The sequence below is a fragment of the Myotis lucifugus genome, unplaced genomic scaffold (genome assembly GCF_000147115.1).
Source record: "Myotis lucifugus unplaced genomic scaffold, Myoluc2.0 scaffold_617, whole genome shotgun sequence".
NCBI lineage: Eukaryota > Metazoa > Chordata > Mammalia > Chiroptera > Vespertilionidae > Myotis > Myotis lucifugus.
In genome coordinates this window covers 26,352-51,019 of record NW_005871665.1, presented here as the reverse complement: position 1 = coordinate 51,019, position 24,668 = coordinate 26,352, and the positions used below count along the sequence as shown (strand labels likewise).

General features: G+C 57.2%; 2 protein-coding genes across 2 annotated transcripts; one reads left to right on the top strand and one right to left on the bottom strand.

Moving 5' to 3' along the window:
* The first annotated feature begins 954 nt into the window (after nt 1-954).
* Nucleotides 955-11,021, top strand: INPP5J (inositol polyphosphate-5-phosphatase J). Its single transcript, XM_006104875.3, has 13 exons — nt 955-1,304; nt 2,935-4,106; nt 4,451-4,567; nt 4,696-4,804; nt 4,962-5,078; nt 5,388-5,563; nt 5,973-6,084; nt 6,206-6,315; nt 6,438-6,621; nt 9,290-9,427; nt 9,589-9,666; nt 9,778-9,882; nt 10,296-11,021. Exons 1-13 carry the CDS (start codon nt 1,083-1,085, stop codon nt 10,803-10,805), a joined length of 3,150 nt encoding a protein of 1,049 aa, XP_006104937.2. The 5' UTR covers nt 955-1,082; the 3' UTR covers nt 10,806-11,021.
* Nucleotides 11,022-11,177: 156 nt separating this feature from the next.
* PLA2G3 (phospholipase A2 group III) lies at nt 11,178-17,883 on the bottom strand. The gene is given in 10 exon segments (XM_006104874.3): nt 11,178-12,256; nt 13,116-13,232; nt 13,341-13,470; nt 14,156-14,397; nt 14,670-14,804; nt 15,492-15,624; nt 17,324-17,420; nt 17,422-17,714; nt 17,717-17,767; nt 17,770-17,883. Coding segments are annotated over 10 exon segments (1,470 nt in total). The 5' UTR covers nt 17,837-17,883; the 3' UTR covers nt 11,178-12,051.
* Between the last annotated feature and the right edge of the window lie 6,785 nt (nt 17,884-24,668).

The window sequence follows — 24,668 nt, the reverse complement described above, 5'->3', positions numbered from 1 at the left end:
TTAATATATCTTATTGATTTTTTTACAGAGAGGAAGGGAGAGGGATAGAGAGTTAGAAACATCGATGAGAGAGAAACATCAATCAGCTGCCTCCTGCACACTCCCCACTGGGGATGTGCCTGCAACCAAGGTACATGCCCCTGACTGGAATCGAACCTGGGACCCTTCAGTCCGCAGGCCGACGCTCCATCCACTGAGCCAAACCGGTTAGGGCTCTTCTCTTTCTTTCATGTGTTCATTCACTCATTCAACAAACATTTCCCTGGGCCTGTTGAACATCAAGTCCTGTGCTAGGTTCTGGCCAAAGGAGCTCCCGGGCCCTCCTGCCAGTCCATTCCCCCACTGCTGGCTCTCCTATGGCCCGATTCCCTTCCTCCGGTACCCCGATTGGCTCGTACTGGTCTTGGGTTACTGAGGGCGCTCCCTTTCCTCATTGAAACTCAGGAGACCTCCTCAGCTGACTAGGTGACCTTGAACGTGTCTCCCTCCCAAACCACACCCACCGAGCACAGGAGAAAGGAAAGCTGAGAGGTCCGGGGCTGGGACGGGCCTGGCTGTGGGTGGGGACGTCCCAGGGCGGGCAGCGGAAGTGCCAGCAGAAGAGGAGGGGCCGCGTTGAGGCTGAGGTGGGAAAGGACTCCAGTAGCCAGAGCCTGGGTGTCTGGCCTCTGGGATGAGAAGGATAGAGCCAGGCAGGGGGCGGGCACCGAGGCCTGAAAATGGAGCAAGGGTGGGGGCCAAGGCAAGTCCTGAGCTGGCAGGACACCAGGGAGGTCACAGGATCAGGGTAGGGACTCAGGTGTCCCTGAGGCCCTGAAGGGGGTACTGACTTCCAGTGGCTTGTCTCTACTTTACCCTCAGGTGTGTCCATGCCCCTCCCCTGAGCAAGGGCCAGCCAGGCCTCCTGGTGGGGGGCGGGAGGGGACAGACAGACAGACAGCTTCCTCCATGCTGCCAGGTGGGACCCAGGCCAAGCCAATGGGCGCACTTCCCCTCACCCCCAGGACCGTTCCCACTTCAGCAGTCAGCTGGAAGGGTTCCCAGGGGGTAGGCCACCTGGCCCTGACCACCTCTAGGTTGGGATGCCTGTGCCTTTAAATTCTCAGCAGGTTGAAGCGGCTGATGACATCACTGGTTCCCGGGAGCAGAGGAGCTGGAGCCGGAGCCTGTGGGAGCCCGGGCTGCCAGGGGCTGCAGACATGGAGGGCCACAGCAGCAGTGGCAGCAGGAGGCCAGGGACCCTGGCTGGCCTGGGCCCCCTGCCCATGCCCCACGGGGCTTTCCAAACTGGAGCACCCTCCAAGGTAAGACCCTTAAAGCCTAGCTTCTCCATTCCTGCTCCTTGGTCCCACACCCCACACACACACACTGCGGGCACCCCAGTGCCCCTGGCTGAGGGCTGGCACTCCCCGCTGTCCACTGAGCAGGGCTGGGTGAACAGGGCCCCCTGGGGCCTGCGGGGGCCGTGATGGGACATCCAGCGAGAAATGGAGTTAGCTCTCTCCAGGAGCCCCCAGGAGGACACTGGGCTGGTGGTGCTAGGGGACCTAGCTGGGCTCCAGCTCTGCTGTGTGACCTTGGGCAAGTTGCTTGTTCTCTCTGAGCCAATGCAAAATGAGGAGGCTTGTCCCCGAAGACTAAAACTGTGACATCTGGGATGTCTAAGTTGTTAGTGCTGGAGGCGGTGTGGTGGTTGCTGCTGGTGGTGGTGATGGGGGTGCACAGCGGGATACCTGAAGCCAGGGAGGATGCCCAAAATGCAGCCTTAACGGGCTGAGTTTTTTGGGGGGGGAGGTGGAGGCAGAGTTTCAGGTTCTCTGGACCGAGAAGGGCACGGGATGCAGGCAGACCGCGTCTCTGGAGGCAGGCATGGGGCCACCCCGGGGCGAATGTAAATCTTCTGCCCTCGCTGGCAGAGGACAAGAAACAGGAGACAGATGGGGAGAAAAAAAGAGGTCCCTCCAGGGGCCGGGTGACCCCCATTCTACCTGCTGGACAGAAGGAGGCTGCTTGCCGGTCCACACGAGTGGGAGAGAAGGTGAGGAGGGTAAGAGGGCATAACCTGGGCACAGAGAGGTGTGACGCCGGAATCAACAGAATGCCGGGCTGGCTCTGAATGTTAGAATCTCACTTGGCGAAGAGAGACTATTCCGTGGGGCTCAAGTAGAATCCTAGCAAACGTTGGGCTCATAAATGCAGAAAAAAAAAATGAGACGAAGGTATTCCAGGAACCAGGTGTGGCCAGGGACCCTTCACCAAGCTCCTCTGTTTTACAGACAGGAAAACGGAGGCCCTGGGCGAGGAGGTACTTGGCTAAGGTCGCACAGAGCTGGGCTTGGGATAGACATGGCCATGCGCAGCCCGGGCTCTTGCTCCTGCATGGGGTTCTGGGGATGGGTGAGGAGGACAGAGAGGGCCGTGACCACCGTGTGAAATGTGTGCTGGGGGGACCTGCGGGCTCCTGGGAGCTGTGGAAGAAGGAAGGGATTGAGCAGGCTGGACCTAGGGTGTCCAGAGCGAGCAGATGTGGGGTGTCAGGCCAGAAGCCCTTGACCATGGGAGCTGCAGAGATGGCAGGGAATTTGCCCAGGAAAGTCGGCTCCAGCCCCCCCAACACTCCAGGGTGGCCAGGGAGTGGGTGCCAGCCAGAAGGTTCGGACTGCACTCTGCCTCATTGGAGTCAGGCGTCTTAGTTTTCCCCTGATTCTGACAGAGGTGTCAGAATTGAAGGAGGGGATACGGTTCAGTGTCCAGTTTCCCCCCCAAAGAGAAGCTGATTTGCAGCAGGATGGATTGAGGTAAGACATGAGGAAGAACTTCCTTGGAAAGCTGTCCCTTTCTTAGCTAGATGGAGCCTTCTGGGGTCTCACACGGAAGCCGGGGCCCAAGCCACTGGCTAGGGTTACCCTGTGTCTTTACCTTGTCCTCTACAAGGTGGACTCGAGTTTTCAGCTCCCGGCCAAGGAGAGCGCAGCGCCAGTGCCCCTGGAACCGAGGCTGGCTCTGGCACCTCTGGGGTCACGTGCTGCTGTGCCACCTTCCTCCGAGGGGCCAAGGCTGGCTCTGGCGTCTCCTCGACCCCTCCTGGCTCCGCCGTCTACCCCTGGAGGGCAGAACGCAGCTCTCACCTGCCACAGCTCCAGCCCGGCCCCGGCATGCGTGGGCCAGCTGGTGGTGTCTGCCGCTGCTGCGCCGAAGCCTCTTCCAGCTCCATCAGGCTCCATCCTGGCTCCGGCATCCCCGGGGCGGCTGGTGATGTCTGTCCCAGACGCGCCACGGCTGCCCCCGGCCACCCTGGGGCCCAGGCTGGCTCCGATGTCTAGGGACCAGAAGCAGACAGTACCTGCCTCCGTGAAACCCAAGCCAGCTCTGGCCACTTCCGGCCTGAGCCTGGCCCTGGCGCCTGAGGAGCAGCACCCGCAGCCTCCCTCCAGCTCTGCCCCAATGCCCAGTCCGATTCTGTCGCCCTCTCAGGAACAGACCCTGGCTCCAGCATCCATGATATCAGCCCCGGCCTCTGTGGGACCGACACCAGCTAAACAGAGGGATGCCCCCGCCCCTAGGTCTCTCCCCCCTTCTGAAGGGCATCGCCAGCCTCCAGCCCAGGCATCCAGTCCTGTGGTCTCCCCATCTTTGATCCAATCTCCCCCAGACCCCCGGCTCTCCCCCTCCTTCAGAGCCAGGCCCGAGGCCCCCCGCAGCAGCCCCGAGGATCCTGTCCTGCCCCGGCCAACCCAGATGCTGCCCCTGGATGTGAGCCAGGGCCCTGCAGAGGCTGGCACCCGCTCCCCAGGACTGCTGTCCCCCACCTTCCGGCCAGGGGCCTCCTCAGCTCAGACTGTGCCCCCGCCTCTGCCCAAGCCACCCCGGTCTCCCAGCCGCTCCCCCAGCCGCTCTCCCAACCGCTCCCCCTGTGTGCCCCCAGCCCCTGAGATGGCCCTCCCCAGGCCTGGCACCCAGGGTGCAGGGCCTGGTGGGCACCTGAGCCCCAGCTTTCAGCCCCGAGAAATGCCAGCCCCAGTCACCACCTCGTCTTCTACACCCACCTCATCGTCCTCCTCCTCTTGGTCAGCTCAGCCCACCTGCAAGAGCGACCCCGGCTTCTGGTGAGGGGCCTTTTCCAAGGAGGAGTGTGGGGGCTTGAGCCCCGAGACTAGCCATCCTTCCATCCTACTTTACCTCCCTTGGGAAGCATCCTTGGGGTGCTGGGCCCACTCGGGGACACTCGGAAGACAGCATGCCCTCCTAAGGGACTCGCCTGCCCTGATCTCAATCGATTTCCCGTGGGAGGGTGTGGAGGGAGGGATATGAGCCCACTGAGGGTCCTTCTGAGGGCTTCTACCCACACCTGCCTCAGTTTCCCTCTCCAGAAAGAGCCCTGTGGGAGGGAGATGGAAGATGAGAGGGTGGCGCCCAGCAGTAACCCCTCCTATTCTGCCCCCTCCCCCAGGATCACTGTGGTCACGTGGAATGTGGGCACCGCCATGCCCCCTCACGACGTCACATCTCTTCTCCACCTGGGCGGTGGCAGCGATGACAGCGACAGGACAGACATGATCGCCATAGGGTGAGGGGACAGGATGGGTGGACCCTCTCCCCGGCCTCTTGTTGCCCCCCTCCCCCCAAACCCTCACCCACGGGAGGGGCTGCTAGGGCGTCCTTCAACCCTACGGCTCACCTCACCCCCCACCCCAGGTTGCAGGAAGTGAACTCCATGATCAACAAGAGGCTCAAGGACGCGCTCTTCACGGATCAGTGGAGCGAGCTTTTCATGGATGCGCTCGCGCCTTTCAACTTCGTGCTGGTAAGGCCTTCCGCGCCCTCCGGATGGGCAGAGACCCCTGGAGGCCGGCCCGATGGGTCTGTGGAAAGGGAGGATGGAGGAGCAGACCTGAAGGACGGGCCCGGGGCGGGGCAGCGGGGGTCGGGCCGCGCCCCTCGCCAAGCCGCCCGCCCCGCAGGTGAGCACCGTGCGGATGCAGGGCGTCATCCTGCTGCTGTTCGCCAAGTACTACCACCTGCCCTTCCTGCGGGACGTGCAGACCGACTGCACGCGCACCGGCCTGGGTGGCTACTGGGTGAGCGCGCGGGAGCGGCCAGGCGCGGACGGAGCCCCGAGGGGTCCGTGGATGCGTCCCCAGGCGCCCTGCACGGTCACGGGCTCCTCCCTACTGTCCAGCCCTGACCCTGAGGCCCGCCGCTCCCCGGCCCCGTCCATCACCTCTTCCTCTTTTCTAGACCCCGCCCCCTTTCGGTCCTTGCAGGTGGGGGTCCCAGGGCCCTGCCCCCTTTCCTAGCACCCACCCCTCTCCCAGCCTCCTCCGCTCCCCTGTGCGTCCCCGGTGCCTTGCTTCCTGCCGGTGACCTGCCCGACGTTGCCTCCCAAGGGCAACAAGGGCGGCGTGAGCGTGCGCCTGGCGGCCTTCGGGCACATGCTCTGCTTCCTGAACTGCCACCTGCCCGCGCACATGGACAAGGCGGAGCAGCGCAAGGACAACTTCCAGACCATCCTGAGCCTCCAGCAGTTCCAGGGGCCCGGGGCGCAAGGCATCCTGGACCACGAGTACGGGCCGGGCCGGGCCGGGGCGGGGCTGGTGGCGGAGCGTGCCCCCTAATGGGCAAGGAGGAACTTGATACTGTCCTGGGTGGGCCTGGAGGGGAAAGGCGGGGCTGATGAGGTGGGTCACCCGGTCTAGGAGCCGGAAAGCTGGTAAGTTTGATGGGGCCCGAGCCTGCAGGGTGGCGCATTGCTGAGGGGTAGAGCCGTATTGAGGGTCTGAACCTAGATTTCCAGATGCACAGCTCACTGCTACTCCGTGGCGGGCTGGGGGTTATGCGGCCACCCAGCCACTTCGCCATCGCTAGGGGCATCCAGCGCTGTCGGGTTGGATGGGGGTGGAGAAGGATCCGGGTTGGGCTCTTCCACCCCGTGAACCCCACTGACTTCCACCCCGCCCCCCACCCCCGAACAGCCTTGTGTTCTGGTTCGGGGACCTAAACTTCCGCATCGAGAGCTACGACCTGCACTTTGTCAAGTTCGCCATTGACAACAACCAGCTCCACCAGCTCTGGGAGAAGGACCAGGTGCGGAACCCCAGCCTGCACCCCCAAATCCCTAGCACACCTGGACCCCCAGGCTATGGTCTTCACCCTCACCTGCCCTGCCCAAGCTGTGGTCCAATTCTTCCTTTCTGGACCCTCACAGCTCAACATGGCCAAGGACACCTGGCCCATCCTCAAGGGTTTCCAGGAGGGGCCCCTCAACTTTGCACCCACCTTCAAGTTTGACGTGGGTACTAACAAATACGATACCAGGTGAGCTCCGTTCTGGGATGAGGTGGGGGGGCTGTGGACTGAGGTCTTCAAGATAAGGACGCCAGGGAAGAGGGACGGGAGGCAAGGCTGAGGGCTGTGCCTCCACCCGCTGCCCACCGCAGTGCCAAAAAGCGGAAGCCAGCCTGGACAGACCGTATCCTGTGGAAGGTCAAGGTTCCAGGTGGAGGTCGAAGCCCCTCCGGACAGCAGAGCCACTGGCTCCAGGTGACTCAGCACAGCTACCGAAGCCACATGGAATACACTGTCAGTGACCACAAGCCTGTGGCGGCCCAGTTCGTCCTGCACGTGAGTCCTGGCCTCACCCTCTTCTCATGACGTCCCCAAGCCCCGCTCAGCATTCGACAGCCCAACCCTCGTACCTGCCCTTGGCCGTCCCCATTTGGTGAAGCTGAGTGGGAGTGGGTTACGATCTCCGTTTTCATATGAGGAAACTGAGGCTCAGAGACACAGCATCACGTGCCCAGGGTCACACAGCTGGTCAAGGGAAAAGTTAGGAATTGAACCCAGGTGAGTCTGGTTTCAGAGCCTAGGCCTTTTCCACTAATCTTTAACTCCCTTCTTCCAAGAAAGGTTTAGGGCAACTTATGTTAAAATTCAAACATAAATTAAGGCCAGCAAACTCAAAATGTTTACTTTAACCCCATGCAGCATTTATTCATATTTATTTTATTTTTAATCCTCACCCGAGGATATTTTTCCATTGATTTTTAGAGAGAGTGGAAGAGAGAGGGAAAGACAAGAGAGAAATACTGATGTGAGAGGAACACATCGATTGGTTGCCTCCTGCACGTGCCCTGACCAGGGCCTGGGCCGGGGAGGAGCCTGCAACCAAAGTCCGTGCCCTTGACCGGAATCGAACCCGTGACCCTTCGGTCCACAGGCCAACGCTCTATCCACTGAGCCAAATCAGCTAGGGCTTTTTTTTTTTTTTTTTATGAACCATCATAACATATGGCATTATAACATGCCAGGCATTATAAGAGTAAGGTAGTTATGGGGAGAGGGTGTAGAGATATAAAAAAATACAAAGCTAAACTCTGAATAGTTACTATAATTGAGCATTGTGTTGAGGGTTGAGGCCCTAGTTGCCAATGTAAAAAGAGGAAATGCAAGAATGTCAGAACTGGACCCAGAGGCGAGGTAACCCAACCGGATAGGGAAACCGAAGCCCCTAGTGGGGTAGACACGTGCCCCGAGTCGAACACAGGCTCAATGGCAGAGCTGGGTAGATTCCATCCTTCCAGCTCTGAAACCCAACGCGAGGCTCTCCGATCCCTTGATCTGATAAGGGGGAGCCCAGCAGGCCAGAGAATGTGTTCCTTGATAACTTTGTCACATGGTCGGTCAGTGGGACATGGGCCAATATTCGCAGCTGGGAAAGACAATCTGCCTGTGTCTGGCCTCCTGTGACCTTTGGTAAAGGGCTGAGGTGTGAGGTTTAACCCTCACCTCGAGAACCACTCCTCTTGGATGTCCTTCCCTGAGCCCCCCTCCTCATCCGGGACTCTGTCCCCTGTAAACATTGCCTGTTGAGCACCGACTACATGCCAGGCCCCGTGTGGGGCACCTGACATATGTCATCCCTTTGAATGCCTTGAGTAGGCCCTGCGATGTCCAAATTCTCCTCCCAGTTTCCTTACCGGGAAAACGGAGGCTCAGAAAACTCAAGTCTCCAACCCAAAAAGCAACACTATCAGAATGAGGGGTAGGAGTGGGGGGGGAGGGAGGTGGGGGAGGGTGTTAGCGGAAGTTTTGATCCTGGAGGCCATTCCCAAGAGCCCAACCTGGCCAGACTGGCGATTTGGAGCCCAGGGGCAGGGAGAGGATGTGCTGTGTTGTTGATTTTTTTTCTGGAACAGTTTGGCTCAGAAGCCGAGGGAGGGAAACCTGAAACCAGATCAACAGGAAGCAGACAAAAGACTGAGGCTGGCACCACTGGAGTCCTTCTCTGAGGGACAGAGGAGGGGCCACTACCCTGGCCACCTGCCACCCCGGCAACCGCACCCATGCGGGTGACCCTGGGCGGAGGGTGCCGGTGGCTATAAAGTGTCTTTATGGACTGATGACAGGGTCATCGTCACCTCTTTGCTATACGGAAGGGGAAGCTGGGAGTTGGGTTGGCTGGGGGCCTTCCTTGAGGTCAAAAAGCAAGCGAGTAGCAGAGCCTAGAAGTGACCTGAGGTCTCCAGCCTTTTACCCGGGCTTTTCTGGCCCACTCAGGGGTGTTCGGCTTACCCCGGAATACCCAGCACATCGTGTCTCCCTGACTAGCATATAGGCAGTCGCTAGGTGGGCACCTGCTGTGGACTGGGAAGTATATGGGACGCTTCACGAACGGCATCTCATTGAATCTGCCGAACAGCTCCAAGAGTTCAATAAGATCATCCAAGTTTATAGACAAGAGCCCTGGCCTTCAGAGAGGTTGTAAAATTCGCCAAGCCCTTGCCGGTTTGACTCAGCGCATAGCGCGTCAGCCTGCAGAGTGAAGGGTCCCTCCCAGGTTTGATTCCGGTCAAGGGCACATGCCCGGGTTGCAGGCTCGATCCCCAGTAGGGGGCGTGCAGGAGGCAGCCTATCAATGATTCTCTCCTGTCATTGATGTTTCTATCTCTCCCTCTCACTCCCTTCTTCTCTGAAATCAGTAAAAATATATTAAAAAGAAAAAAACTCACAAGGGTCCTGTAGACTGTCAGTGATAGAGCCAGGGCCAAACCCATGGTCTACGAGCTTCAAAGCTGTGTTCTCATTCACGCCTTAAGGAGGCTCTGAGCAGAAGAGCCCTGGGCTGGGAGGCAGGAAGTCTAGCTTTTATCCTAGACCTGCTCTGCCTCAGGTTCCCCGTCTCTGCAGTAGCTTCAAAGGCCCTTATCTCAGCCCGTGTGTGCTGGCTCAGGCCCAAGGGTGCATGGGATGCTACAGGGTCTTCGCTGATGTTGCCCCCGCCCCTGGGCAGTTTGCCTTCAGGGACGACATGCCCCTAGTGCGGCTGGAGGTGGCAGAAGAGTGGGTGCGGCCGGAGCAGGCTGTGGTGAAGTACCGCGTGGAAACCGTGTTCGCCCGGAGCTCCTGGGACTGGATCGGCTTGTACCGGGTGAGCAGGGCGAGGTGGTCAGTGACTTGGGGAAGGAAGGGCCTGGAGGAGAGCAACTGGGTACCCAGGTGGGATCACGGCTTCTCCAGAGTTTGATGCCACCCAGGGAGGCTGCTGGGGTCAGGCCCTCGGGGTCAGAGCCCTGATTCCTGTCACCCCAGGTGGGTTTCCGCCACTGCAAGGACTATGTGGCTTACGTCTGGGCCAAACACGAGGATGTGGACAGGAACAACTACCAGGTACTCAAGGGAAGCGGGGGGAGGGGAGGAAGTCCCCACTGCCTTTGGGTGGGGGGTGTTCTGTGGCTACTGCTCTGACCCCAACCTGGGCTTATACCCTGGGCCCACCAGGTGACATTCAGTGAGGAGTCGCTGCCCAAGGGCCACGGAGACTTCATCCTGGGCTATTACAGCCACACCCACAGCATCCTCATTGGAGTCACTGAGCCCTTCCAGGTGAGTAACCAGACTGCAGGGCCAGGGGTGCCAGAGATCCGGCCTCTGCATTTAAAAAAGTATATATTTTTATTGATTTCAGAGAGGAAGGGAGAGGGAGAGAGAGATAGAAACACCAATGATGAGAGGGAATCATTGATCGGCTGCCTCCTGCACACCCCCTACTGGGGACCAAGCCCACAACCCGGGCATGTGCCCTTGACCGGAATTGAACCTAGGACCCTTCAGTCCGCAGGCTGACGCTCTCTCCACTGAGCCAAACCGGCTAGGGCACGGCCTCTACATTCTGCTCCATGGCCTCCTACACGTAGCCTGACCTCCTCGGGTCTAATGAGGAGAAGCTGGGGGTTGGGGAGAAGAAGTCGGTGGCCGGTTGGGGATTGGGGCACTCCAGCGACCCACCTCCCCGCCAGATCTCGCTGCCTACCTCGGAGTCGGCCAGTAGCAGCACACACAGCTCAGGGACCAGCTCGGAGGAGGAGGATGACAGCACCCTGGAGCTGCTCGCACCCAAGTCCCGCAGCCCCAGCCCTGGCAAGTCCAAGCGGCACCGGAGCCGCAGCCCGGGCTTGGCCCGCTTCCCAGGCCTGGCCCTCCGGCCCTCCTCCTGTGAACGCCGGGGCACCAGCCGCAGCCCCTCGCCCCAGAGCCGTCGCCTGCCCTGTGTGGCCCCCAACAGGGGCAGCAGTGACGGAGGCACCCAGGGCTGTAGTGAGGATGGTCTCTCTGGGCTGCCTGGTCCCTGGACCCTCCCCCCAACTGTGCCTCGGAGCCTGGGCTTGCTGCCTGCCTTGCGCCTAGAGACTGTGGACCCTGGAGGTGGCGGCCCCTGGGAACCTGACCAGGAGGCCCCGACCCCCGACAGCCTGTCTCCCAGCCCTCAGGGCCGGCAGAAGCTGGAGGAAGGGGGCCTGGGGCCCTGAAGCTGGGGTGGGCTCCCACTCTGGCCCAATCTGTAAACCCACCTGCCTCCCTCCTGCTGCTGCTCCAGCTTTCTCCACACCTGACACTCTGTCCCGGCCAGGGGTGGCCAACTGGGGTCCCTCAAACTCAGTCCTGACACCTCAACTGTGACAATCACCAAAGCCCTACCTAGGCCCCCATCTGGGATGGGAGCAGGGCAATCCTAGATCGATTAGGAATTAAATTCTCTACCTTGCTCCTGACTCCTTCTTAACTTGTTAGCAGTCTGGGGTGGGAGTGCGGGGGGAGTCAGAGAAAGGGACTCAAGGGGAGGATGTACGCATCTGACAAGCACCAGGCACCAGCTGTATACATTACACATGCCATCCCCTTTAATCGGCACCACAGCCCTGAGTGGTGGTGTTGAGTCCAGTGCAGTTCTTAGTCCCATTTCACAGGTGAGCAAACTGAGGCCTCCAAGAGGTTGCATGAGGCCTCTCAAAATCAGAGCACGGTTTGGCAGTGCGTTGGAGGGAGGGGATATTTACTAGGTCCTAAGCGCTGGCCATGCATTGGCTCACTTAACCCTCAACAGCCCTCTGAGGTAGGTAGGTCCTGTTTATCCTGCTCTTTTTTAAGGAGGAAACAAAGGCTCGGGTTGGGGGAGGAGGCCCCTTGCTCAAAGGCACAGGGGAGATTGGAATTTAGGGTCCAGGGGCAGAATGAGTGGGCCAGCAGCTGTTCAGAGAAGGGGTCTCCCGGGAGGAGGGGAGCTGGGAAGTCGCTCTCTAGGGCCCCCGATCTTGGATTCAGACACAGGCACTTCTGTGGCATCCCTCATTCCCTGCCTGCTGCCTCGGGCCTCAGCACGCAGGCGCTCAGGTTCCCCTGGGCAGGACCCGGAGACGTGTATTCCCGTTGCAACATGAACGTACGTGCGCCTCCTCCCAGTACCTCCCGAGGAGGCTGCTGCAACTCGTTACCCCCGCCCCGTGCCCATCTGGAGTGAAGTGCCCTGGCAAGGCCCAAGCCCAGGGCATCGGAATGAGCCTCCTGAATACCACAGTCCAAGCACAGAGGGGTTGGGTCACCAGCCCAAGGTCACCCAGCACAGCAGGAGACCTAGTCCAGTGTTTGGGCCTCGGCCCCCCGGTGAGAGCCCGTGCCACGCTTCAGTGTGACACGTGGAAAAGAGGCTGAGACCCCAGGGGCCTAGCAAAGCCACGGGCAAGGTCCCGTCCGGGGCGGTGAAAGCTGGAACCGACGTCACTGGTTCCAGGATGTCTGCTGCTCTTGGGTCCTCGGAGCTGCCTGGATCTGCTGCAGGCACCGGTCATAGAATGACCTGGGGGTCTTGGGGGGCTCCGGAGGCCGTGCCTGCCCCTCCTCTGTGCCCGTGCCCCTGAGTCTCTGCTGGAGTCGCTGTAAGTGCCGAGCTGACACCCTGATGGCCCTGGGGCCCCTGGAACAGCTGCGGGAAGAGGAAAGTGGGGCAGGCGGTGACGGCTGCCAAGGACTCCACCCTGCTCTGCGGACACAGGAGCGGAGGCCCCGGGGAGCAGGGCTGGAGCTGGGGAGGGGGTGGTGATACCAGAAGGGGGGCAGAATAAACCAGCCCGGCACCCAGAGGCCGGGGTTCTGCCGCTGGCCGGCTGCAGGAACCCGGGCCAGTCTGGGCCGGTTTCCTCACGCGTGAAATAGGACAAGTAGCACGGGGCTGGCTTGGAGAATCAGACTCCAAATGAGATTGTGAGTTAAGCGAGCGTTTTAACGACGTGTCCACAGGCCTTAGGCTGGGTGCACCTCACACGCACCGTTTCCTTGGCTTCTGTGACCATTTTACAGATAAGAACACAGAGGTGTGGAGAGTTGACTCAACTTGTCAGGTCACATAGGAAGTAAATGACAGAGTCAAGATGCAACCCAGCCCGGCCGGCATGGCTCAGTGGTTAAGCATCGACCCATGAACCAGGAGGTCACGATTCGATTCCCGGTCAGGGCACATGCCTGGGATGTGGGCTTGATCCTCAGCAGGGGGCGTGCAGGAGGCAGCCGATCAATGATCCTCTCTCATCCTTGATGTTTCTATCTCTCCCTCTCCCTTCCTCTCTGAAATCAATAAAAATAATTAAAAAAAAAAAAAAAAGATGCAACCCATGTGGGCCAACTACAGAGCTGACCCGAGGCGCCAGCGGGTAGGGAGAGGACAATAGAGCTCAGAGGTCCCTGACCTCTGCCCCATCAACTTGGCCCAGGTGCACAAGGCGGGCACAGGCTGCCCCACCCCCTCGGGAAAAGTGCCCCTCCCTCCTGGCTCTGCTCCCACTTACTCTTTGCTCTCAGCACAGTCCAGGGGAGGGGCCAGCTTGAAGCAGGTCGTGCCCAGCAGCTCCCAAAGCATGTTGGCACCTGTGGGTGGGCTGTGGAGCCTCAGGGATCGTGCTAGTCTGAGGGCAGAGGCAGGCTCAGGCTGGGGAAAGGCCTCGCCAGCCAGGTGCCCCTTCCCAGTGCCTGGCAGCGGGCAGCCCACCCCCAAGGGTCCCAGCAGGCCTCACCGGCGCGTGCAGTTGCAGTGGAAGAGGGGCTCTCGGGCACCGTTGAACAGCTGGAACTTGGTCTCCTGGGGCCCGATCTGGTGCTCACACCTGTCCAGGTGGCGGAAGCTGCGGCAGGCCTGGCGGGCGACTGGGGGCGGTGTGGTGGTGAGGGGAGCCCAGTCCCCCAGGGGTCTCCCCCCTCCCCCCATGCCCACTGCCATCCAGAAGAAACACCAGCACATGGTCTCAGTCACACACACACACACACACACACACACACACACACGCACACACTGGGGTCCAGAGCGCTGAGGGTGTTCAGAAAAGGCCCCCTGGAGGCAGAGGCTGCTAAGCTCGGCTGGGAGGGAGGACGAGGAGGGGATAGTGCTCCGGGCAGAAGGAACAGCATGTGCAAAGGCCCAGAGGTGGGAGAGAGCAAGTTGCTTTTGAGGAACCAAATGAAGTTTGTGAAACTCAAGTTTCGACTGAGGAGCAGGTTCCACAGAACCAGTGCCCGAGGGCCCTGGGGCGTCGGGACATTGTCAGTTCAGGTAACAGGAGCCAAGGTGGGGGCTCGGAGGGCAGTGACATTGTTGAGTTGGAAGCTTATGGAAATCCCTCTGGCTGCAGTGTGACTTGAGGGAAGGAGAGAGACCCCGGGAAGAGCGTGGAACAGGAAAGGGAGTAACACAGGCACCCCCCCCCCCCCGCCACACTCACACAAACACACACAAACACACACACACACACACACACACACGCACAGAGGCCGGGACACCTCCTCACCTCAGGAACCGCCCCCCCACCCCCCCGAGGTTAGGTTCTGAGCTCACCCTGAGGTTTTAGGGCACCCGGAGGCCCCTGATGGCCGGAATGGGTGACCTCCAGCCAGGCTGTGGGGGCCAGATCAGGCCTGGGGGAGGCCACGGGGGCCTGGAGGGCTGCCGCCTTGTCTTTGCTGGGGGCTGGGCTCTGGGGGCTGGGAGTCAGGGCCATGGCTGGGGAGCGCCAGGAGGTATTGTAGAGGGTCTTTGGCTGGAGGCGGGCGAGGGGGATGGAGCCGTACGTCTTACACCTAGGAGGTGGCAATTGATGGCAATTGGTAACCCAGAATCCCCGCTTCCAGAAGCTCCCCCCCCCTTCATCTCCATGGAGACCAAGGCTCGGTCAGCTCCACCCCTCATCCCACTGGGTTGTGTGGGGCAGGAGGGGGAGAGGGGATGGGGGGATGTTTGCCTCCTGGGCCCCACCCTGAGGAGAGGACAGAGAGAACGAGGCATCATTCCCTGGAGGACGGACAAGCAGCCTCCCTCCCTGGGAAAGGGCTCAGAGGAGGCTGATACGTACCCACCCCACCAGTACCAGGCCACACAGGCCTCCTGCTCCTCCAGCACAAAGCAGGGGGTCTCCAGCACATTGAAGAAAGCCACACCCACAAGGTCCGAGACGGAGTCCTGCTGGTTCTGCAGGCACTGCCGGAACCTGCCACAGAGCCGGCACTCAGGTCCCCGGGCCACAGAGGGCCCTCGGCTCCTCCCCAAGCCCACCAGCCTCTACCAGCAGGTGGCATGGGTCCAAGAGTTCCTTCCCTTGCCCGGTCAGTGTGGCTCAAGCGTTTGAGCATCGACCTACGAACCAGGAGGTCAGGGTTCGATTCCCGGTCAGGGCACATGCCCGGGTTGTGGGCTCCATCCCCAGTGTGGAGTGTGCAGGAGGCAGCCGATCAATGATTCTCAACATTGATGTTTCTCTCTCTCTCTCTCCTTCTCCCCTCCTCTCTGAAATCAATAAAAATATCTATCTATATAAAAGCCTAATGTGCAAAGTGTCCCCTCGGGAGTTCGACCGCCTGGGAGTTCGATCGCTTGCTATGAGGTGCGCTGACCCCCAGTGGGCAGTGTGGAACGAAGGAAGGCCCCTGCCAGCAGCTGGCAGCCAGGGAATGGAGGCCCGGCTGGCAGCTACTAGGGACCCTATCCATGCACTAATTTCATGCATTGGGCCTCTAGTATTATTTTTAAAATGAAGAGTTTCTTCTCCACTCAGCCCTCAGCTTTCCCTCTTGCATGGTGGTTCCGGGCTGTCTGAACCCGTTAAGATGCTCTGGAATCCCAGTCTCTGCACCCAGGAGCTGAGTAACTCCGCCCCAGCCCCCTGCCCACTGCCCACCTGGCATCACAATCGCAGTGAGAGATGGTCTGGAATCGGTAGTTTTGCATGCCGTAGTTGTACTGGAAAGGCGAGATGCTCTGAGGGCAGTGGTCATGCTCCCGGCAGCAGAGGTCGGGGCCCCGGAAGACACCTGTAGGGAGTGGAGGGGGCACCAGCTCATCAGGGTCCTAGGAACCACACACTGGCTATGCCCATGTGATGTTGGGACCAGAGACCTGGTGGCCTCAGGCAAGTCAGTCTCCCTCTATGGGATTCACAGTTTCTTTTTTAAAATTTATTTAATATACTAGAGGCCCGGTGCACGAAATTCATGCACTCGAAGGGGGGGCGAGGAGCGGGTGTCACTCAGCCAGGCCTTGGGAGCCCTATATAATAAAAGGGAGCCTTTGGGCCCTAACTGGTTTGCCTCAGGGAATAGAGCATAGGCCTGCAGACTGAAAGGTCCCAGGTTCGATTCCGGTCAAGAGCATGTACCTTGGTTGCGGGCACATCCCCAGTAGGAGGTGTGCAGGAGGCAGCTGATCGATGTTTCTCTCTCATCGATGTTTCTAACTCTCTATTCCTCTCCCTTCCTCTCTTTAAAAAATCAATAAAATATATTTTTTTAAAAAAAAGGGGAGCCCTTGGGGAATGTCCAACTGATGGCAGTTGGACATCCTTAGCGCTGCCGTGGAGGCAGGAGCGCACTGACCACCAGGGGCAGCTCCTGCATTGAGCGTCTGCCCCCTGGTGGTCAGTGTGCATCATAGTGACCGGTCGTTCTGCTGTTCGGTTGATTTGCATATTAGCTTTTTATTATATAGGATTTTTGTTGCTTTCAGAGAGGAAGGAAGAGGGAGATAGAAACATCAATGATGAGAGAAAATCACTGATTGGCTGCCTCCTGCACACCCCCTACTGGAGATTGAGCCCACAACCCGGGCATGTGTCCTTAACCGGAATGGAACCCTGGACCTTTCAGTTCACAGGCCAACGCTCTAGCCACTGAGCCAAACCAGCTAGGGCAGGACTCACAGTTTCAAAGCTTAAAGAGAGCACCCAGGCCCAGCCTGTGCTGTGCAACTTCAAATGCAGGGCAGCCTACCCAGGCGCCCAGGCCCACGGAGAGGTCCGCCTGGGAGGAACTGTGGAGGCAGACCCACGCTCACACCCAAATACCACGACGAGGCCATGAACGTGTGTGGAATGGAATGGCAAACAGGCAGGGTGCAACCTTGGGTGCTGGCATGATGAAACATGGTCTGAAGGCCAGTTTACCCCAGCTCAGGAGCCAAGTCCTCCCCTGGCCCTCCACACACACGCACAGGCAGCTGTGCTGAGAGTGCAGAAAAGCCATCGGGGCGGTAATGCCTTTTACGGAGTGTTTCGTAAGAGCCCGGCTTCCCACACGCAAGCTCACGGCAGCCCTGCCAGGCAGGTGCCACTTCATGATCCTGGTGAGGGAACAGGCTTGCAAGAGCGTGATGGGCTAAACTGGTATTTGAACCCAGGCCCTTGGATCCCAGTGTCCACCCCACTGGCCACTCTCTGCTCACCAGGCCTCCTCTTAGGAAATGGCGATTTGGTTCAGCTGACCCCGGATCTGCCCCAGCCTGTCCCCTCCCTGACGGTGATTAACGAGGACTCCCCGCGGTGAGTAGGGCCTTTCCCATCGATGACCTCATCGAAGCCTCCCATGATGAGACGTAGGGTCACCCCCATTTTACAGATAAGGACACTGGAGTTCAGAGTGGTTAAGTCACTCCCTCAAGGACACACAGCCGGGGAGAGTGGAGGCCAGGGTGAAAGCCTGAACTACCCCCACCCCAGCCCACACCCCTGTGGCTCACCCAGCTCCGTGGAGTTCCCGGCAGAGTCCCCGAATCCACACCACAGTGTGCCGGGCACGGTCCAGCCTCTCTTCTCCCGCGGGGGCCCCGCGCCGGGGTGGTCCACGCTGCCCCGCCGCTCGCTTCTCCCTCGCTCCTGCTGGCCTCCCGGCAGACGGTGGGCAGGCCCCCCACTGGCTCCGAAGGGTGGCCAGGGCTCTCCGCAGCTCAGGGCCAGGGCTGTGGACGAAGAAGTCCCGGGAGCTCTCGCCCGCACACAGGGCGCTGAAGGCTGCAGTGAGCTCCGGCTCCTCCTGCCGGCTACACGCCTGCAGCCTCCCGTGCCCATCCCAGTGGGCATGGAACACAGCCAGTCCCTGCGCATCCTTGCCCAGGAAGCTCAGGGACCCCGAGGGCTGCCCGGGACGGACCTGGCCAGGTGGCAGGAGGTGCTGTGCCAGCGGGGGCAGGGGAGCCCTCCAGAGCAGCCCCCAGGCAGCTCAGCACCCCCAGCAGCCTTCCCAGCAGCCTCATCCCGCCCCGGGCCCAGCCCCGGCAGACAAAGCCCCCGGGATGGGATGCCTCGCCCTGGCGGTCCCGGCTGGCCCGGCCCACGAGGCAGCAGCACAGGAGCGAACGGAAACGGTGCCCGGCAGACCCGGTGCAGCGGGGCCAATGAATGGAGCTTGGGGAGGGGTAGGAAGGAGGTTGGCGTATGGGGTGATCTCCAGCTTGTAACTGAATCCACCGGCTGGACAGGCCGCCGATTGGCTGAGAGTGCGCTCGCCGAGGCCCACGCCCCCACTCACCGCGGCTTTCTCACTGCCATCCAGTCACCTGCCGGCAGCCCGGCCTGGACAGGGACTGTGGGAGCCAGAGCCCTGGGCCGCGGGGCGGGGCCAGGAGAGGTCCACACCTCCTCCCTGGGGAGGGAGCGGGGTCAGGGGCTCCGAGGAGGCTCCTGGAACTCATCCTCATCTCCCTACCCCAGCGGAGGCTGCCACAGACCCCGCCTCCATGAAGCTGCAGGGCCATGCATTGGGTGAAAGAGGTGAGGGCAGGCCTGAGGCTCTGTGGCCACAAACTCTCCCTCCCCCACCTCCAGCCCCCAAATTCTGGGAAAGGGGGCAGGGGTGCCCGGGCCTGGCCACCTAGGGTGCTCCCTCCAAATCCTGGCTCTTGGCATAGCCAGGGGTCAGCGCCCCAGGGATTCCTGGAACTCCAGGCAGAGGTCGAGTTCAGAAGTCACGCCCCTGGTCTAATAGACAAGTAGGCAGAGACACAGCCAGAGCAGGACGTGAGAGCAACATGGGGCAGATGTTGTTCCACTTTCCTCATTTTAAAACAAATTTCCTCTTTTTGCTTTTCTGATTGGGTGTTTTCTGCCACCTTGGCCTCCAAATCTCTGATTTGATCCTCTGCTTCATCCAGCCTATTATTCCTTCCAGTGTATTCTTCATTTCAGGTATTGTATTTTTCATTTCTGACTGGTTCTTTTATATGGTTTCTATGTCCGTTTTCAGGTCTAAGTTCCTTGAGCATCACTATAACCATTTAAAAAAAACACAAACCTCTATATCTGGTCAATTACTTGCCTTTATTTCATGTAGCTCTTGTTTTCTGGAGCTTTCTCCTGTTCTTTCATTGAGGGCATGTTTCTTTTATCTCCCCATTTTGGCTGCCTCTTTGTGTTTGTTCCTAGGTATCAGGTAGATCTGCTATGACTCCCAGTCTTGGTAGGGTGGCCTTAGGTATTTGATGTCCTATGGGACCCAGTGGCACAGTCTCCTTTATAACCGGGGTTGGGTGCCCTAGGAATGTCCCTTGTGTGGGTTACACGGGTCCTCCTCTTGTCATTGAGTCCTTGATTGTTATTGGCCTGTTTGTGGGTGGGGCCCCACAGGCTGGCTGACTGTGAGGATCAACCCTGACAACAGCGTGCGAGCTGCTGTGCAGGTGCTGACCACCCGAAGCGGAATTCACCTCCGCAGGGCCAGGTGCCCAAAGTTCTGCTGCTTATCCCCCCTGTCATTCCACGCAGGGCTCTTTGGCGGAGGTTGGAGCCTGGATTCGTTTGTTGGCTTTCACTTAGAGACCTTAGCTCACAGCCTCTCCCCTCTGGGGACTGACCTGGCCCTTGGAGGTCCTGGAGAGGCCCTGGGAGTCTAATTCACTCAACAGGATGAAGAGGGTGGGCAGGGAGCATAACAAGGAGGATCAAGAGGCTCAGAGGGAGGTCTGACTGCAGAATGTGGCCCCTGCTAGACTAAATAATAACTCCCCCATATCTATAGCCAAGGACTCAAGTTCTGAAGCACAGTTTAATCTGTGAATTTGCCCAAGGTCAATGGCAGAGGGGGACTGGAGCTAGGACCAGGCCTTGAGCCTCTTGACACCCAGGGTTCTCCTTGCTGCTCTGGGAGGATTTAGACTAGAGGGCCCAGGGAGCAGCCCCTTTATGCCCGGCCCGGGAGATGAAAGCAGGAAGGCCTGCGGGGTCAGCAGCCTGGGCCCTGCCTGAGCGCTCAGAATTTGGTCCAGTCTCTGCTACCACCTAGTGGGCACCCAAAGCCAGCACCATCTAGAGAAACTTCTGAGGGAGGAACGCTCTTTGCTCCTTTCCTGGTCCCTTCTTGCACCTGCCTGGTCTTTCTTGTCTACCCTCTGACTCACTGTATGATCCTGACAAGCCCTTTGCCTCTCTGGCTCTCAGTTTTCTGTCTTAGAATAAGGGTTCTCCAAAGAGCAGCAGTCCTGATCTTTCTAAAACACAAGCCCGGCCAGGTCTGTCCCCTGCCCCTCTCCTGGCCACCAGGTTGAAGCCGGACATGCCCTGCAGGATCTGAGCCTGGCTGACCTCCCCAGCTCCCCCCTTCTCTGCTGCAGCCACACAGAGCTACTCTTATTCCCTCCATCACCAGGCCCTACTAGGCCCTTTGCACATGCTGTGCCCTTTCCCTAGAACGCTCTTCCCTCTCCTTCACCCGGCTTGTTCCTACTTATCCTTCAAGAGTCGGTTTAATCACCTCTTACAGGAAGCCCTCCTCCCTGACACCCCCAACCAGGGTGGGCAAGTGTACTTTAGGTCCCCACTGAGGATGATTGAAGTCTCAAATGGGATATGACCCTGGAAGAAGTCAAATAAAATAGCAGCCCATTCAGGTCAGGGGACTGGAGGGGGGACACTGTGGGGAGCCATGGGCTCAGGGTTCAAACACCTGATTTCCCACCCAACTCAGACAATGACTCCACCTCTCTGAGTACCTATTTTACATGTGAATAAATCAGATCCGGTCTGCTCTAGCACTGAACAGAAGAACTCTAATGTGAGCCATAAGTGTAATTTCAAATCATCTAGCCACTGTTTAAAAAGTAAAAGAAACAGGATAAATAAATTTCATAATACATTGTAGATGATATCCATGTGTAAAGTGTTATTTCAACATGTAATCGGTATTTGTAAATTATTAATAAGGTCCTTTATTTTACATCCTTTTTAAATATACCCAGTCTCAGACATCTGGAGGGTATTTTGTACTTACTGTGCATCTCCATTCGGATTCCACATTTCAAGCACTCAGCATCCACCGGAGGCTAAAGTCCGCTGTACTAGACAGTACAGCTCTGTGAGATGTTTACATGGGTGTGTATGTAAAAATTTATGGAGCTGAACACCTAAGACTGACCTTTTTTGTATGCAAATTACATTAGAGAGAGAGGAGAGAGAGAGAGAGAGAGAGATAGAGAGAGAGATAGAGAGAGAGAGAGAGAGAGAGAGAGAGAGAGAGAGAGAAATTCCCAGGTTTCTGGCCTGAACATGGATGAACGCAGGGTGGGGAAATTTGCTGGTATGGGGGAGGCTGAAGGTGAACAGGTGGGGTGCAGAGTGGGGAAAATCTGAGAGTCTGAGGATCTTTGTCCCTTGGGTCTTGGTTGCCCCCAGGCCTTGGGAAAGCTGTGCATACCTCGGCTGCCCCCTGGTGGCCACGCAGCAGGTGGCAGGCACCAGTTGGCCTTGGAACCTAGGCCTTCTCCCCGAGAGGGTAGAGGGCATTGAAGTGTCATTCAAACTTCTTTTCTGGACCCCGAAGTCCAACATCCTGCCCATTTTCACTGTTGGGGGCCATGGACATCCCCTCTATCAAGGATTTCCAGATGAGCAAAAATGAAAGTCACTGACTTAAGTTTGAATTTCAGATTAAACAACAATTTTTTAGTATAAGCATGTCTCATTTGTTGTGCGTGTGAAATTCAGGTTTCACTGGGCACCCTGTATTTTACTGGGCCACCCGACTTCTAGCTCATCCTCCGGGACTCAGAAGCATGAAATGCAGCTCTACTTCCTCCCGGTGTGACATCTGACCACGTTTCTTCACCTCTCCGAGCTTCACTCTCCTCCTCTGTAAAACGGCCAATAATTCTTTCCTCAATGACCTATTAAAAGGACTCACTGAGAAAAATATAAGGAAGCGATCTCCCCATAATTCCTGGCATGTGGCAGGCCCTAAGCAAACATTCCTTCCTTCCTTCCTGGGCTCCTGTAGGTGCAGGGCAGAGAAGGCCTGTTCAAGCAGTGCCCCGCCTCCCTCCCCACACAGCCCAGAGGTTGGACCCCATGAATTCTTACTGCCTTCCAGATTTCCTCTCCTTCACTAGTCTTTCCCTTACCGAGTTTCCTAGATTTTTGTCCATGCCTCATGTGTGTTGGGAATATCCCAGAATCCTTTGGGAAGAGTCTAACTCCCAGGAATAGGGTCCTTCTGACCCAGCTCTCGGAAGATTCCAGAATATGGTCCTGATACCACCTAATGGCCACGCCTCTAAACTAATAATACTCTCCAGACCCGAACCTGGAAGTCAGGCTGGTTCACCCTGCTCCTGACCCAAGTGAGACCCTGCCCTTGGTCAGCAGGGCCACCCTGTGGACAGTGCCCTGGGGTAGGCTCCCCGTGGTGGGGGCAGAATTAATGGACCCCGAGCTGTCCTGGGTCAGAAAGCTTGATGGCAGTGGCCTTTGGCCTAACCTTAGGACCCATGCACAAAGAATGAGAGGAGCCTGAGGCCCAGGGGTTAGGTAACATGCCTGAAAGCACACACCAGGTTGGGTAACCAATGAGGCCATGATCCTAACCAGCTCACCTCTTCCATGGAAGGGTTGGGGTTGAGGAGGATTCGATGGTGCTTCCTCTGGTTTATTCTCCCTTCTGCCTGCACACTGGCCTTCCTCTCTCTGAGCTTCTTGTATGGGAAAGCACAGACTCACCCCAGAGTGGAGTGGGATGGGGGTGGGGGTAGGCCAGATTTGGAGAGCTGAATGCCTCAGCATGGACTTCCACATCCCCCTGCCCAGACCCTTCCTTTCTTTTTAAAAAATATATTTTTATTGATTTCAGAGAGAAAGGGAGAGGGAGAGAGAGATAGAAACATCAATGATGAGAGAGAATCATTGATTGGCTGCCTCCTGCACACACCCCACTGGGGATCCAACCTGCAACCTGGGCATGTGCCCTTGACCGGAATTGAATTGGAGATCCTTCAGTCCACAGGCTGACGCTCTTATCCACTGAGCCAAACCCGCTAGGGCCTTTCCTTCCTTCCCAGCCCCATCCCTTCCTCCATCTCTTCACAGACCCCTGGCCCAAGGTGGGGAGCGGCATTTCAACAGGAGCAGATTTTGTAGGCAGATTCCAATCTTGAGACTGTTACCAGCTATGTGGATGTTGGGTATGTTGCTTAATTTCACCGGGCCTCTTGCTCCTCATAAGTAGTAATACTTGCTTTGCAATTTGGGGTGAGGGTTAAATTGCATAAATCCCTGTGGCACATTAATGAACATTCAATAAATATCAGCTGCCAGTATTAGTATTAGTATTAGTATTAGTATTAGTATTAGTATTAGTATTTATTAGTATTAGAGGAGTAAGTGGGGATGAAGGCGGGGGTGGGGGGTTAGGGCTATCCCAATGAGAACTTTCAGATGCTCAGAGCAAGCAGGGAAAGGAATCAGAACATTTCCACTTATTTTATTTTTTCCCACTGGAATGAATATGTTTTCATTCGGCACAATTTGTTGTAGGCATCAAATAATATGAAATCCACGCTGGGTTCTAGTGGGCTAGATGCAAACATCACCAACAGGGCTACTGGGGTCTGTAAGTACCTTAGTGTGCTAAAGCAGAGAAGATATTTAATATATTTTTGAAGCTGAAGTTTTCCCAAATGTGTTAGTTCCAATTCTGTTATTTCTTGGGAATGTTTCTAATAACAAGAACATGCGGAAATAAACAGTGCTGATTCCCCAACAGGAACGTTTCAGGAATGTGGTTATCACTTTCCAGAAGAAAACATGAGAATGACCTCATTTCTGACAAAGGAAAAGTTCAACTCTCGCCTTTAGTCTGCCTTATAAACCCAAGGAGCAAAGGGGAATATACTCAGCAAGTTTGTCTTTAAAATTGATTTCAGAGAGGAAAGGAGAGGGAGAGAGAGATGGAAACATGAAACATCAATGATGAGAGAGAATTGGCTGCCTCCTGCAGGCCCCACACTAGGGACCGATCCCGCAAGCCGGGAATCAAACTGTGACCTCCTGGTTCATAGGTTGATGCTCAACCACTGAGCCATGCTGGCTGAGCAGCAAGTTTGTCTTAATTGAAGCTGATAGCTTCAGTGTCTGTTCATAATGATGGTACTCTGTGACTTTTTGAAGAAGGTAACAGTTCAAGAAGAAATTTTTAAAAGTATACTGAGCCAACTCAGTGCTAAACCTGTTCTGTACCCTTACAACAACCTTCTGAGGTTGGAATAAATCTCTTCAATTTTACCAAATGAGGAAACAGAGACTTCTAAGTGAAACTCCTGTCTAAAGTCACATAGCTAGTGAGCATGGGAGTTTTCAAAGCTCTCCAATTAAAGACCTCTAGGACACACCCTTGGTTGAACAAGTTGGGCTTATTACTTGTTACAGCAAGAGGGTGGGGGTAGGTAATGCAAACCATGAAAAATGATGAGGCATCTTAGTAACAGAGTGTTAAAACATTTATGATTTAATTTGGAGGAGGGTTAAGGAAGCAGGGTTTTAAAATTTTATTTTGTTATTTATTGTCTCCTTTTTCCCTGATTGCTCCCCCCCCCTTCCCAGCCATTCCCACCCCAGGCAAGCCCCCACCACCCCCGGGTCTGTGTCCATTGGTCATGCCAATATGCATGCATACAAGTCCTTTGATTGTTCTCTAACCTCCCAAGGAAGCAGGGTTTGATCTAGGTTCGATACTGTCTATGATTGGGTATCTTGATAAATCTTGTTTAGAATGAGGGAAGATTAGACTGCGTCTAAAGCTGTATTGGTGAATAAGTAGCAACCTCT